Consider the following 15,233-nt stretch of genomic DNA (forward strand, 5'->3'; position numbering starts at 1 on the left):
ACACAGGCGGAATGCGGGGCGGCAGGGGAGGGTGGGGTGGAGAGGCGCGTCTATGCCTCCCGGAGCCTCCTGGGAGTCTCCCGACTCCTTAAAGGGCCTCCCCTGGGGGCCCACCTGTCCTCCCTAGGGCCGGTCGGGACACCGCTGCGGTCGGAGGAGCGGGAGGAGGTCCGACGTCATGCCTGAGGCAAAACCAGGTGGCTTGGGGGAACTCCTTCCCTCTGTGGAGACGCAGTCCTGTTTTCACTGGGGTCTCTTCCTTCCGTGGGGCTGAGAGAATGGGGTGTCTTCTCCCATTGGGGAGGGGAGGGTCCCATACCTGTGTTAGGTGTGTGTGTGTGTGTAGGGGGTGATTCCCTTTCCCTTTGTGGTGGCGGGGGTTCCTTTCTCTGTAGGGAGCTGGGGGCTTATCTCTGGGTGCACGTGGAGATTCTCTGTGAATCAGTCTCTCTCCTCCTCCACGGGGATGGAAGTCCTGCGGCTGGAGACTGCAGGGTTTTGGCTGGGTGATCGGGTCCTTTACATTTAAGGATGCGGTCTTCTGGGAAAAGGACCTGGGTCACTTCTGTGAGTGAGAATTGGGACCTTTTTCTGCAGGGAGATGAGGGCCGGTCCTTGTGTGTCTAGTTATTAGGGGTCCCGGTCTGCGTGGTAAAGCGAGTTCTCTGTACAAAGATGAGGGCCCCTCCTTTGGATGGGGTGTGGGGCTTCCCAGTGTAGGAATTAGGGGACTTTCTCCATATAGAGGCTGGAGAGCCTTTCTCTGTGTACAGTTTTCGGGGCCCTTCTTTGAATGGGACTGGGGGGCATTTTTTTATATGCGAATGGGATGGGGCTTCCTCTCTATGAAGCAGTGAACGGAGGAGATACAAGCCCCCAGAGAGGACCCTTCCTCCTGGGATGTCCAGTCGGCTGGTACCAGGCCAACCAGGCTGAAGGGTGGGTGTCCAGCCCCTTGCTGCAGCTGGGGTCCTGTCGGGCTGGGCTCCAGCAGGCAGGGCGTATGAAAGATGCTATGATCAGCACCAGTATCCGATTTCCAACCCAGAGGAAGAGCTAATTATACCGTCAAGACCTAAAAGGTCAGAGCCGGGTGGCCCGGGTGGATGAGGCAAGGCCTTCCCCGGGGAGGGGAAGGAGAAACCGGATCCACAGACTCTCGGATTAGAGATAAATTTACACCTGGACGGCTGGACTCCAGGATCTGAAGGAGGCGGGGCCCGGGGGCCTGTGCTCAAGGGCTCTGGAAGAGAAGACGGAGCGCGTGCTCAACCGGGAATGTCTTCTGCCTCACAGTGGCCAAAAAGGCCCCAGCGGGCAAAGATGCTGCTGCCAAGCCGGCTCCCAAGGAAGCGCCCCCTCAAGAGGCCCCTGCAGCGCCCTCTACAGGTGAGATAGACGGCGCTCCCGCGGGCCGAGCGGAACCTGGCGGCTCATCCGCAGCCTCGCGGGTGGTACCTCCCCGCCCTCTCCTTCGGTCCGTCCTCCCCACAGCTCCAGGGCTGACCGCCCTCCCCTACTCACAGCCCTGCAGGGCTCCCCAGTGCTTCTAAGGCGGAGCCTAGCCCCTCAGCCTGGCCGTCAAGCCTCCAGCAACTGGCCGATCCGTCCGCAAGTCCCGCCCAGCTCTGAACGCCCCAGCCCATCCTGACACCTCTCCTACCCTTTTAAAGCCCCAGTTTAAGACCATCCGGATCTCAGATGGGGAAATTGAGGCCCAAACGGGTGGGGGAGCCTGGACACCCACACACCTGGATGACACGTTGGTCTCTCCCAGGTCAGGAAAAGCCATTTTGCCTCCAAGGTCTTTTTGATGCCGTGCAGAAGAAGGTCCTATCTTTCGCTCTAAACACCGCCCCCAAAATGTCCTGCCGCCCCCCTCCCCGGCCCGCCTCAGACCCCCACCCTCAACCCCGGGTCTTATCTCCTGAGCAGAAGCCCCACCCGAAGACCAGTCTCCCACCGCGGAGGAGCCCACCGGCGTTTTCCTGAAGAAGCCAGACTCCGTGTCGGTGGAGAATGGTGAGGGGGGCCTGCGCGAGGAGGGGGTGGGGGTTTGGGGGCTCCTGAGTCTGAGGGAGGTGGGGCCGGAGGCTCCCAGCGTCCCAGTCCGCTTTGTAGGGTCTTACGGTTCCTGCCCGAGCCTCCTTTGCCACCCATTCCCCCTCTCCTCCCAGGAAAGGATACTGTGATCGTGGCCAAGTTGAATGGGAAAGAGCTGCCGGCCAAACCGGCCGTCAAGTGGTTCAAGGGGAAGTGGTTGGAGCTGGGCAGCAAGAGCGGTGCCCGATTCTCCTTCAAGGAGTCCCACGACGCCGCCAGCAATGTGAGGACCCCATGGGGAGGCGAGGGCGTGGGGCGCAGGGCTGGAGGTTGTGCGGGGCTGCTCGGTAGAGGTTGTGTGGGGCAAGAGGGGAGACTGGTCCGGTAGGAGCAGGCTGCGTTTGGGCACGGGGTGAGCTCTCAGGGTCAGGGATGTGGGCCCCCACAGGTCAAGATTGTCCAGGCATGGGAGGAGACAACTGGCCCTTCCTGGGGGGACTTGGAGAGTGGTGAGGTGGGCTGTAGGGGCATGGGGTGGCACCGGGAGTCGTCACATGCACTGGCACCCCTGGCCTGGCCCCCAGGTGTACACGGTGGAGCTGCACATCACGAAGGTGGTACTGGGGGACCGCGGGGATTACCGCATAGAGGTCAAAGCCAAGGACTTCTGTGACAGCTGTACCTTCAACATCGACGTGGAGTGTATGCTGGTGGGGTTGGGGGCCAAGGGTCTTGGGTCTGGGTAAGGGCGCGGATCTAAGCCATGTGTAGGGATAGAGTGTAGAGGTGGGGCTGAGGTGGGCCCTGGTTTTTGGCGGATGGAGCACAGAGGCAGGGATCAGGGTATTCCAGCCTGGAAGGGAAGTGAAAGTATTAGTTGCTCAGTTGTGTCTGACTCTCTGTGACCCCATGGATGGTAGCCTGCCAGCCTCCTCCATCCATGGGCTTCTCCAGGCAGGAATACTGGAGTGGGTTGCTATTTCTTTCTCCAGGGGATCTTCCTGATTCAGGGATCATACCTGGGTCTCCTGCATTGCAGGCAGTCTCTTTACCACCTGAGCCACCAAGGAAGCCATTCAAAATTGGGGAGAGAGTCTACCATCTTAGAGCCTGTTGAGGTGGAGATTTGGGGGTGAAAAGGTTCAGGTTTTGGAGGTGTGCATGTGAGGCTTAGGAGGTGAGTTGTGTAGATTCCAGGGTCACAACATACAGGCTTGAGAGAGTGGCAGTAAGGGTTTGAGAAGTGAGGGTGTCCCAAGTTTTGTTTTTCAAATGTATTTTCCGTTTTATTGTCTATTGTTTATTTCATGTGAGTCTAAGGGTGAACGGGTTGAGGGTGGGGGTGTACAGGATTGATGGGAGGCTTTGGGGGCATGTGTAGAGCTCTGAGGGTGTACAGATTTTGAGGAGTCTTCAGCCCAGGTGGTGGGGGAGCTTAAATATGGAGGACACAGGTGCTGAGGTTGCCCCCGCCTGGGGAGAAGGCTCTCAGCTGGGGGATACAGGCTGCTGAGAGAGGGTGGTGCACGGCAGGGAAACGACTCTACAAGCAGAGGGTGTCCAGGCCTGAGAGAGAAGGAGATGGAGGGAAGGGGGCCTGGGTGAGGTTGTGCAGGCCTGGAGGAGGCTGTGCAGGCCTGGAGGGAGGGGCAATTTGGTCTTAGATCAGCCTTTGCCTCCAAGCTCATCTTCTCTTCCCCCATCACACCTCCCCAGCACCCCGTCAGGACTCCGCTGGGCAGAGTCTAGAGAGCTTCAAGCGATCGTAAGTGACCCTGGACCCTGGGGAGCAGCAGGGGTGTGACCTGGTGCCAAGTACCATGGGAGGGTCTCCCTTGGGGGGCAGCTGCGGGAGAAGGGGAGGATCAGGGAAGCCTAGGAGTGGGGATTCAGGGTAAGCCTGAGAGTTGGGGCCTTAATGAGGTCCACACTCCCTTTCGATGGCCACAGGAGTGAAGCAAAGTCAGACACCGCGGGTGAGCTGGATTTCAGCGGGCTGTTGAAGAAGAGGTGAGTCCATTCTGCCTGGCATGGAAAGGAGAGATGGGGGCTCAAGGAGAAAGATGGTGGGTGAGGTTCCCCTGCCCCCCTTGCTTCCCCACTGCTATCCTGGGACTCCAGCCCCCCTCCATCTACCCCCCCCCACCCACCCTGCCACCTGTCCATCCACCCATCCGCTCACACCTTTATCTTCAACCCTACCCAACCAATCAGCTGCCCATCAGTTTGCTTGCCTCCCCACCCTCTAAGCCATCACCCCTCACATCTACCTTCCTGTCCACTCAGGCTCTGATTCACCTATTCATCCACCTGTCCACTCACCTCCCCACCAGTCCATCCACTCATCCAACCATCCAACCGGCTACTTATCTACCCATCTACTAATCAACCCTCCCACTCATCAGTCTGCCCACTGCTCTGTTCATCCAACCAGCTACCTGTTTATCCACCAACAGATCCTTATCCGCCTACATACCCATTGCCCATCCCTCTGCCCACATATCCATTCATCTACTCACCGTCTTCCCGTCTGTCCACCCATGCCTTGGCCAATACACTCAGCCCCTCGTTCACTGACCTGTTTATTCGTCCTTCACCCACTGACTCCATCCTCCACTTCCCTACCTATTGAGGCATCTGTCTATCCACCTTCCACCATCCGTCGTCTACCCTGCATCTACCTTCCCATTTGTGACTCTGTCTGCACCTGCATCTCTCTTTCAACTGAGTCCAACATCTCAGCCACCCATCCTAACTCATCTACCTCCTCATCTAGCCAGGCCTCCCTCTATCAACTGTTCAGCTCTTCAGTGGCGCACCCATCCACTAGCTCACTCTGTTAGACTCATCTGTGTGCTGCGTGCTTAATGGCTCGGTCGTGTTGGCCTCTTTGCGACCCCGTGGACTGTAGCCCACCAGGCTCCTCTGTCCATGGGATTTTCCCAGGCAAGAATACTGGAGTGGGTTGACATTTCCTTCTCCAAGACTCATCTATATGCAATTGTTATTGTGTAGGTAAAAAAAAAAAGATTGAATATTGGCCACTTTGTATGATTCAACATGATGCTTGTCCAGTCACTGAGTTATTCATTATCTGCTGGCCCATATATCCGTCTTTCCATTCACTCATCAATCCCCGTAATGAAATCGCCAACAATTCTATCTACCAATTGATTTATCTGTTTGTCTTTGCCCAGACATTCATCTTCCCAGCCATCTTCCATCAACATATTCACCCAGCCAGCTCCTCCCAACTCACTCAGCTGTTCTCCATCAACCCATCCACCTATCTTAATGCCGTCCATTCTCTACCAATCCATCCATCCATTGACCTGTTCATCCATCAGCCTAACCATCCATGGACTCTCCACCCACATATCAGTCCCCCACTTAATGCTCCGCACATCAATCCAGATAGTCACATGTCCCCAAATTTGCTCATTCATCTATTCTTCCTTTGTTCCCTTCCCTTCCTTCCTTCTTTCCAGAAATCCACTCACTCACTCTCTCACTCATCAAACATCTTCTGAGGCCTCCTGTCTACCAGGCCCTGAGCTGAGATCAGGGGAGAGAGAGAAGTTTGACTGGTTCCTTGATGTTGGGGTGCTCGTTGCCTTGGGAGGATGGGTCTGGTCCAGCAGACATGGACACAGACCAGGACTGTTTAGTGTGGTCGGAGAGACGGTCCCACGAGGGCCTTGTGAGAGCCCAGAGTGAGGGCAACTGCTATGCTCGGAGTATAGGGAGTGCCTCTGGAGGAGGGAGCTCTGGTGCTCGGTCTTGTAGGATGAAGGGCAGATGGAGAGGTCATCGAGGCAGGAAAACCTTTTGTGCAAAGGCTCAGGGAAGCAGGAGCAAGCCCAGCGCATTCAGGAGAAGGCAAGCAGGGTGGTTTGGGTAGTGGCGGGAGTGGGGATGGGTCAGAGGGTGAGGTTGTGATTGGGAGGCTTAGCAGCTGGGGCTTCTTCCTTAGAGCAGTGGGGAGCCACGGAGGAGTTTTGAACAGGGAAGTGATGGCATCTGATGTAAGGGTTCAGAAATAGCCCTTGGGGGCCAAGGAGGGACCAGACTGGAGGGGAAGAGATGGGATGAGGTCAGGAGGCCAGGGAGGAGGGAGGCTGGGCGATGGACCAAGTGGGACTGGATAAGGAATAACAGGCCCAGAGAGGGCAAGTGACACAGAAAGTGGGAGGAGGAGGCAGAGGGAGACCCTCACTTCCTCACCTCCCTAGTGCCCCCGACCTGTTCTCCCCACCTTCAGGCAGGTGGTTGAGGAGGAGAAGAAAAAGAAGAAAGATGACGATGACCTCGGCATCCCGCCAGAGATTTGGGAGCTCCTGAAAGGGGCGAAGAAGAGCGAGTATGAGAGGATTGCCTTCCAGTATGGCATCACCGACCTCCGGGGCATGCTGAAGCGGCTCAAGAAGGCCAAGGTCGAGGTCAAGAAGAGCGCAGGTCAGTGCTGGTCTGAGGGCAGAAGGGCCCTGCCCATGGGGACTCCAGCATCGTGGGCAGCCAATGGTCAGGCCCTGGACTTATCCTTGGGAGGTCCCACTCTGAAGAGTAACAGAGAGCCCTGTTCTCAGGGGCCTCCAAGTTCATAAGAGGGTTTCTGACCTTGGTGGCCTAGGGGGGGAGCCTTGATGGCTCAGAGCACTGAGAACATCTCAGCTCCATCCCACTCACATCCCTCCATCTCTAGCCTTCACAAAGAAGCTGGATCCAGCCTACCAAGTGGACAAAGGCAACAAGATCAAGCTGGTGGTAGAGATCAGCGACCCAGACCTTCCCCTCAAGTGGTTCAAGAACGGCCAGGAAATCAAACCAAGTAGCAAGTATGTGGTGGGGGGTAGAGCCCGGGTTGGGGGGAAATCCAAGTCCCAGAGAGAGGAAGAGTCCAGAAATAAGACTGGCTACTCTTAACCCAGAAAGGGCACTCCCTCATCCATATGAAAAATACAGATATTGATACCTGGGTAGAAAAATAGACAAAGGCAATGAAGAACAGGAATTCAGTTAGAAGAAACCCAAATGGCTGATACACTAAGTACATGTTCGACTTCGCAAACACAAACACCATCACCAATAATAATAACACAAATAAAAACAGCGGTCTTGGGACTTCCCTGGTGGTTTAGGGGTTAAGACTTCACCTTCTGCTGCAAAGGGTGTCCGGATCCCTGGTAGGGGAGCTAAGTTCCCGCATGCCTCAGGGCTAGGAAACCGGAAAACAAAACAAAAAACAATGCTCTTTCTGCTCTCCAATTGGACAAAGACTTTAGAAAATGATAAAGCCTAGTGCTGGAGAAGACGTAGGAAAACTGGTCCACAGATGTTGGTGTTGGGAATGTGTATTGGCAAATCTCCAAAAGGGTAGTGTGTTCACGTTTAGACTGTGCAATGCTAGGTATTTTCCATAAGGGCCTAATCATGGTTATGCATATTTAGCTGCAAGGATGTTCACTGGATCGATTGCTGCTGTAGCAAAAAATGGAAAACAACCAAAGCATACAATTCCATACTAAGGTGCTGTGTTGTTGCTAAAAAAGATACTAAAGTTGACACTAACATGGGAAGCTGTTGAAGGTTAGTGTTATGTGCAGAAGAAGAGTTCTCATTTCTGCTACACAAAACGTAAATCTGCATATAGATTTTATATAAAAAGATTGAAAAGACAGAGGTCAAAATGTTTGTAGCAATTATCTCGTGGCAGAACAATTATGGATGGGTTCTACTTTTATTAATTTTCCCTTGGCTGTGTTTTCTACATTTCTCATCGTGAGCATTGGGGATGTGATGACAAGTTATGTTAATTAAGATACAGGTTAACTTGCTATAACAAAGCGTCCCCAGCACAGGGCATTTCAGAGAGAAAGATGTTTCTAGCTGATTGACCTAGATCCAGGTTCCGCATATTTGGATACAAAATTTCTTATGGCATTGTCCTCATTGAATGATTGAAACTGGGTCATGGGCACAACTGTATCTATCAGATAGGAAGAGGGAAGGAGAGGAGTCTAGAACAAGCATCACAAAATTAGAGATGACCTAGCAGTTATGCCCATCTCCTCCACTCACATTCTGTTGATCCAAGCTCAGCAGTGTGGCCATCCTAGCTGCAAAGGAGTCTGGGAATTGTAGTTCTTTAGGTGGGTTGAGAAGAAGGTAGATGGGTGGACAGTTAGCATCTCCACCGTGGTTTTTTAAATACTAGAACTATAAATACTTGGACCATTGACCCCTTTCCCACACAACTTGGCTCTGAGAGGAGTGGCTTGTCCTGAGAATAGATGGGTGGATGGAGGATCCCCTCTGTGCCCTGGGTTGAGCTGAGACTTTTGCCCCAGATACGTGTTTGAGAACGTTGGTAAGAAGCGAATCCTTACCATCAACAAGTGCACACTGGCGGACGATGCTGCTTATGAGGTCGTCGTCAAAGACGAGAAGTGTTTCACCGAGCTCTTCGTCAAAGGTGAGGCCGAGATTTGGGCGTGAGCTTGGGGAGTGGGGCTACTGGCCTCCTGTGGGGCTACCAGGAGACTACTGACCTCCTCTCTCCCAATGCCCACAGAATCCCCAGTCTTTAAAAAAAGATTTTATTTTGTATTGAGGTATAGCAGATTAACAAACAATGTTGTCATAGCTTCAGGTGAACAGTGAAGGGACTCAGCCATACATGTACATGTATCCATTCTCCCCCAAACTCCCCTGCCATCCAGGCTGCCACATAACATTGAGCAGAGTTCCACGTACTATTCAGTAGGTCCTTCTCGGTTATCCATTTTAAATATAGCAGTGTGGGCATTTCCATCCTAAACTCCCTGACTATTCCTTCTCCCCATCCTTCCCCCTGGGAATCATACGTTTGTTCTCTAAATCTGTGAGTCTCTTTCTAGAACCCCCAGTCTTGATTGTCACACCCCTGGAGGACCAGCAGGTGTTTGTGGGCGATCGGGTAGAAATGGCAGTGGAGGTGTCAGAAGAAGGTGCCCAAGTCATGTGGTAAGTGATTCTTGACCTCTGATCTCCATACGGATGCCCACAGTGTCTTCGCCTCAGCCTCAGTCCTTAGGATCTCTCTTGAAGGCTTCAGACCTTTACCCAGGTTTCTGGGAGACCTCAGCCTTTCCCTATAAATCCTGATCGTCACTCATGACCTCTTCCTGAAACTTCTGACCTCTGCTCTTCCAGGTCTTTTTCTGGATCCTTGCTATTTCCTATTCACCAAATTATGTATTCACCCATTCAACCAATTATCCATCGTTTGGTCCATTCACTCTTGTATCCATCCATCTTTCTGTCCATTTATCTATCCCGTATCCATCCACCCCCCCCATTCATCTCACTGATTCAGCCATCCATCTCATCCATCCACCCACTCACCCATCTATCCATCTATTTATCCATTCTTACATCTATTCCCCCACCCAACAAGTATTTATAGAGCACCTACTGTGTGATGGCACACTTCAAAATACTGGAGATAAAATGGGGAGAAAATATATCAACATGGCTTCTGCCCTTATGCTGTTTATGATCTGGCAAATTGCTGGGGCATGGGGTGTGTGTGTGTGTGTGTGTGTGTGTGTGTGTGTGTGTGTATTGGAGACAGATAGAGGCATTAATCAAGTCATCACACAAATAATTATCAACGTTCTATTTTGACAAGTATATCAAAGGAGCAATAACTGATGCTGTAACCAGTTTTTAATCGGAGAGAGGGACTCGGGAGGTCAGGGAAAGCTTCCTGGAGGAGGTGACAATTGAGCTGATATTCAAATGATGAGAAAGTAGAAGTGAAGTGGGAGGAGTGGCGCAGGCAGGGAAGCACCATTTTCTGAGGCCATGATATCTGCCATATCTCGGTGACCCTGAACTTCCTCTATACTCTGACCTCTACTGTGACCTCATTTTCTGTCTCCTGATCTCCAACGAAGTCCTGTGGCCTGTGACCACTTCTTCCTGATTTTCTCCTCTGACCTGTGACCCATCTACTCTAGACCTCTGTCAACGTTTCTCTCTCCTCCTTTTCTTGATTCCCCTTCTGACCCCTGATTCTTGCTCAAGACTGTCTGACCCCTGACTCACCTCTGACATCCAGACGCCGGGCCAAACGGATTCCTCACTTCCCCCTCCCCCCAGGCTGAAAGACGGCGTGGAACTGACTCGGGAGGATTCCTTCAAGTCCAGGTACCGCCTCAAGAAGGATGGGAAGCGTCACATCCTCATCTACACGGAAGTGGCCTTGGAGGATAAGGGGCACTACAAGGTCATGACCAACGGCGACCAGTGTGAGGCGGAGCTCATCGTGGAAGGTACGGGGCCTCCCGGGGGCCGGGGCAGGGGCCGCGCTGCGCGAGCTTCAGCACACAGCTCCGAGGTGCCCAAGCCCCAAGTCTTGGCGCTCTCCCTGACTCCTTCTTTCCCTCCTACCCTACATGCCATTCACCAGCAGATCCTGGGGGCTCCACCTTCAAAGGATATTCTGAATCTGACAATTTCCTTCCACTTCCGTTGCCCACGCCCGGCCCAGGTCTCCCTCCCTTTATGCCTGGACTGGTGCAGTAGTAGTCTCTACGCTGCTGGTTCTGTTTCTACACTTGTGCCCCCACCTCCATGCCAGCCAGAACAATCCTTGTAAAATGTCGGACGACGGAAACGGGATGCATTCTGTGGTCTAGCTCACGGGATAGGACCCATGTCAATTTCTGGTGCTGGTGACTACATTTACAAGAGATGTCACCACCCCCGCACACACACTCCTGTGAGCCTGTAGTTCTTTTTTTTTTTTTTTTAATATTTTTATTTTATTTATCCTGCTGCACTGGGTCTTCGTGGTCACTGCGGGATCTTTAGTTGAGGCATGTGAACTCTGGTTGCAGCATGTGGGATCTAGCTTCCTGACCAGGGATCAAACATGGGGCCTCTGAATTGGAAGCATGGAGTCTTAGCCACTGAGTCACCAGGGGAGTCCCCTGTAATTCTTAAAAAAAAAAAAAAAAAAGCTTGAATCATTGATGGGCCAGATAAATGATGATATATCCATCTGTAGCCATAAAAAGAACTCTGTTGATTTGGAAGGGTTTCCAACATATATTGTTAGGCGAAGAAGCAAATATGCCACTATTTGTATGGAAGGGAAAGAGGAAGGAAGGGAGAGAGGGAAGGAGGGAGGAAAGAAAAGAAAGAAGGAGAGGAAGGAAGAAAGATAAGAGGGAAGGGAAGGAAGGAGGAAAGAAACTGTATGCACATCTTTGCTTTTACGGCTGTGAGCTGGCTATTTGGAGATTGGATAGGGCCCTGTACAGTTGGCGGTGGGGAGGTGAGCGATCTCCCCCTCTATACTTACATCCTCTTATCATTTTATTTTTTTCATAATTGTATTTATTTATATTTTTCTGGCTGTGCGGGTCTGCCTTGCTGTGTGGGCTCTTCTCTCCTTGCCGTGCGCGGGCTTCTCACCGTGCTGGCTTCTGTTGCAGAGCGCAGGCTCGGGGATGTAAGGGCATTCGTAGCTGTGGCTCACGAGCTCAGTGGTTGTGGCTCCCGGGCTCTAGAGCACAGGCTCAGTAGTCGTGGGGCACGGGCTTGGTTGCTCCACGGCATGCGGGATCCTCCCAGACCAGCGATCGAACCCATGTCCCCCGTGTTGGCAGCTGGCCTCCCCACCACTGAGCCACCAGGGAAGCCCCTATCATTTTATTTTTAAGCCATACAAGTGCATTGTTTTATTTAAAAAATTAAAATTAAAAAAAAAAAGTCAGACCCCAGCCATCTTGGCAACACTTTCCACCTCCCTCAGAGTCAATGCAGAGCCTTGTCTGTGGCCCTCGGGGTCTGACCCTGCCTGCATCATCTCCCTCGTCTGCCTCCCTCCCTCCGCGCCAGCCTGCTGGCTGTTTTCCGAGTTGATAAGCCTGCTTTCCCGTGCTGGGTCCTTGCACAAGCCACGCCCTTTACCTGGGGGACTTCTGCAGCCTCCCTGCCTTCCCCAGGCCTCCTCACTCCCTCTTGTTGTTGTTCAGTCGCTAAGTCACGTCCGACCTGCAGCATGCCAGGCTTCCCTGTCCTCCAGTATGTCCTGGAGTTTGCTCAAATTTAGGTCGAGTCAGTGATGCCATCCAAGCAACCAGCACTCCCTCCAGTGTTTGGTTTATGTGTTTTCCGTTCAGTATCTGTCTCCCCACTAGAATGTGGGCTCGTAAAACCTACAGATTTTTTTTCTGGGTTGTTTCACGGCTGGATCCCCGGAGCCAGAGACTGTGCTTGGCCCATAGTGGGTGTTGGCGAATCCTCGCACGGACAGACTGCACCTCGATGACCCCGTCTCCTTCCCTCCCCGTCCAGAGAAACAGCTGGAAGTCCTGCAGGACATTGCGGACCTGACGGTGAAGGCCTCGGAACAGGCCGTGTTCAAGTGTGAGGTGTCCGATGAGAAGGTCACGGGCAAGTGGTACAAGAACGGGGTGGAGGTGCGGCCCAGCAAACGGATCACCATCTCCCACACGGGGAGGTACGGAGTGCGCTCTGCACGTGGCCCGTAGACCTCGTGGTTTCAAATGACAAGGGTTTAGGGAATTCCCTGGTGGTTCAGTGGTTAGGACCTGGTGCTTTCCCTGCGGTGGCTTGGATTCAGTTCCTGGTTGGGGTACTGATATCCCACAGGCTGTGTGGTGCGGCCAAAAAAAAAAAAAAAAGAACAGGAGTTTATTTCATTGTGAGCCTCAGGTGTGGTTGAAGGCTGGCTGATCTCGGATGGCCATCATCCTCGACTCACTCAGGGTCTCGGCTAGGATAGCTGGGCTGCTCCCGTCTGGTCCATGGGACTTCTCATCCCCCAGGAGGCTGGTCCTGGCATGTTCCTGTGGCCGGCACAGGTGTCCCACGAGAGAGCAGAAGCCAACAGGGCCTCTGAGTGCCGTGTGCTGTCCCTGCATCACTTCTACCGTGTCCTAAGGGACAAAAGAGGTCACAACCTGTAGGGTTCCTTGCAGGGGTCACCACTCCAGGGAGGGAAATCTGTGGCCATGTTTGCAGTCGGCTTTGGCAGGGAGGGGACTTCCCTGGTGGTCCAGTGATTAAGACTCTATGCTTCCAACTCAGGAGACAGGTTCGATCCCTGGTTGGGGCTCTAAGATCCCACATGCCGTGTGGTGCAGAAAACATTAAAAGAAAGAAAAAAAAAGGGAACTAGTTTGGAAGGGACGGTGTCTAGCTAGGGAAACAGGACAGAAATTCAAAGCATAGCAGGTGGACGCCTGACATCAACACCTGGTAATCTGTAGGAACACTGTGTCCCGGTGGGTCTCCCGACAGCAGCTTTTGACAGAACGTAGCCTTTTTCTGGGTTCTGTGTAAGGACCGCTGCCTGCTGGTGGTGTCAGCAAGGGCCAGAGTCAACGCTAACGCGTTACCGTGTGCTGGGGAGCCTTCTGAATGCTTTACAAGAACCCCCTCGTAGACTGTCAACATTACCCCTGCTTCATAGGTGAAGAATCAGGGGCAGGGAGAGGCTAAGTGACTTGCCCAGGGTCACACAGCTAGTAAGGAGAAGAGTGGGATTGGGTTCCAGTTACTAGCATTGCGTTGGGCACGTGGATTGTACCGCGGAGTGTGTTTCTCCGCGGTGGTCCCCAGGACGACCTAGGCTGACCTCTGCCCTGCCCTCCCCTAGGATCCACAAGCTGGTGATTGATGACGTCCGGCCTGAGGATGAGGGAGACTACACGTTTGTGCCCGATGGCTATGCCCTGTCCCTCTCGGCCAAGCTCAACTTCCTGGGTGCGGGTGCCTCTGGGTTTCCCACCTCCCCCGGGGGGCTCAGATGCTCCCCTTCAGGATTGAGTTGCCCTAACTGTACATTGGGGGGTAACAGAGGGTAGGTGGGATGTCGTGGGCCTGAATCCACCCCCACCCCCCCGGTCCCAGGGTGACACCAGGCCCTCCCCTCTGCCTCCAGGGTGTGAGGGGGGCATGAGGGGCCCCATAGACCTAACCATCTGGTCTTCTTCATCCTCCAGAAATCAAGGTGGAGTACGTCCCCAAGCAAGGTAAGGACCAGGGGCTGCTATGGTCTTTAAGCAGGAGGCTGGACCCCCGGGTCTGTGGGAGGAGGGGCTGGGGGGCTGGACCCCTGGGTCTGCGGGAGGAGGGGCTGGGGGGCTGGATCCCTGGGTCTGAGTCAGGAAGGGCTGGGGGTCTTGACCCCTGGGTCTGAGTCGGGAGGGGCTGGGGGCTGGACTCTGGGTCTGAGTTGGGAGGGGCTGGGGGCCTGGACCCCTGGGTGTGAGGGGGGAGGGGCTGGGGGTCTGGATCCTGGATCTGAGGGAAGAGGGAGCTGGGGACCTAGACCGCTTGTTCTCTAAGGCTGTTGGAACCCAGCTTCCCAGGAGATCCTCTGGAGGGGTTAGGAGGCCCAGCTGTCTACTCCCAAGTTGCCCAGACTCTCTCCTCTGCCACCAGAGCCACCCAAAATCCACCTGGACTGCTCTGGGCAGACCTCGGAAAATTCTGTCGTGGTTGTGGCCGGAAACAAGCTGAGGCTGGATGTGTCCATCACCGGGGAGCCCCGGCCTGTTGCCACCTGGATGAAGGAGGATGAGGTATGGTGCGGCCTCCCCGGTGCCTTGACCTCTCCCTCTCAGCCCTGCTGGGTGGCTTTAGGCAGGATGGTTCCCTTCTCTGAGCTTCACTCTCATTGTCTGTAAAATGATGAGTATGATTCCTTCTTCAGAGAGATGAAGACTGGAGATGATATTTGTTCATCACATGGTACTGGCCCAGCACATGATGGGTATTCCATCTATCCATCCATCCGTTAACCTGGTAATCCATCAGTCAGTCCAGCCATTCATCAACTCATCCATCTAACCATCTTTCCATTCATCAGTTTATTAATTGATTAGTTCATTCAACAATCAACCCATTTGTCCATTTATCCATGAACTTATCCATCCATCCACCCATCCATCTATGCATCCATGCAACGAATATTTTCATCTTGTATGTTCCAGGCCCTGAGACAGTTCAGTTTTTCTTCTTTCCTCTGGGCTTCAGTTTCCTCTTCTGTAAAATGGAGAGACTTAACTCAGTCTTCATTCATGCCTTCACTCAGCAAAGCGCCCCCCCTTCCCCCACCCCGAGGTTCAGGTTCTGTGCTCAGGCACTGAGGATACAACCAGGAATCACAT

At 53.5% G+C, this 15,233-nt stretch overlaps 1 protein-coding gene across 1 annotated transcript in view; it reads left to right on the forward strand.

Annotated features, from left to right (window-relative positions):
* Positions 1–15,233, forward strand: part of MYBPC2 (myosin binding protein C2) — a 25,360-nt gene continuing 10,127 nt past the window's right edge. Inside the window, exons 1-16 of the mRNA XM_069551322.1 lie at positions 1–197; positions 1,297–1,389; positions 1,936–2,022; positions 2,178–2,326; positions 2,628–2,745; positions 3,760–3,808; positions 3,994–4,053; positions 6,305–6,498; positions 6,746–6,878; positions 8,391–8,515; positions 8,940–9,045; positions 10,186–10,358; positions 12,391–12,556; positions 13,718–13,824; positions 14,064–14,093; positions 14,506–14,645. Coding sequence (XP_069407423.1) covers positions 179–197; positions 1,297–1,389; positions 1,936–2,022; positions 2,178–2,326; positions 2,628–2,745; positions 3,760–3,808; positions 3,994–4,053; positions 6,305–6,498; positions 6,746–6,878; positions 8,391–8,515; positions 8,940–9,045; positions 10,186–10,358; positions 12,391–12,556; positions 13,718–13,824; positions 14,064–14,093; positions 14,506–14,645 — 1,749 coding nt within the window. The 5' untranslated portion in view covers positions 1–178. The remainder of the gene's footprint in view (positions 198–1,296; positions 1,390–1,935; positions 2,023–2,177; positions 2,327–2,627; positions 2,746–3,759; positions 3,809–3,993; positions 4,054–6,304; positions 6,499–6,745; positions 6,879–8,390; positions 8,516–8,939; positions 9,046–10,185; positions 10,359–12,390; positions 12,557–13,717; positions 13,825–14,063; positions 14,094–14,505; positions 14,646–15,233) is intronic.

Source organism: Ovis canadensis, chromosome 14 (assembly GCF_042477335.2).
Source record: "Ovis canadensis isolate MfBH-ARS-UI-01 breed Bighorn chromosome 14, ARS-UI_OviCan_v2, whole genome shotgun sequence".
NCBI classification, from domain to species: domain Eukaryota; kingdom Metazoa; phylum Chordata; class Mammalia; order Artiodactyla; family Bovidae; genus Ovis; species Ovis canadensis.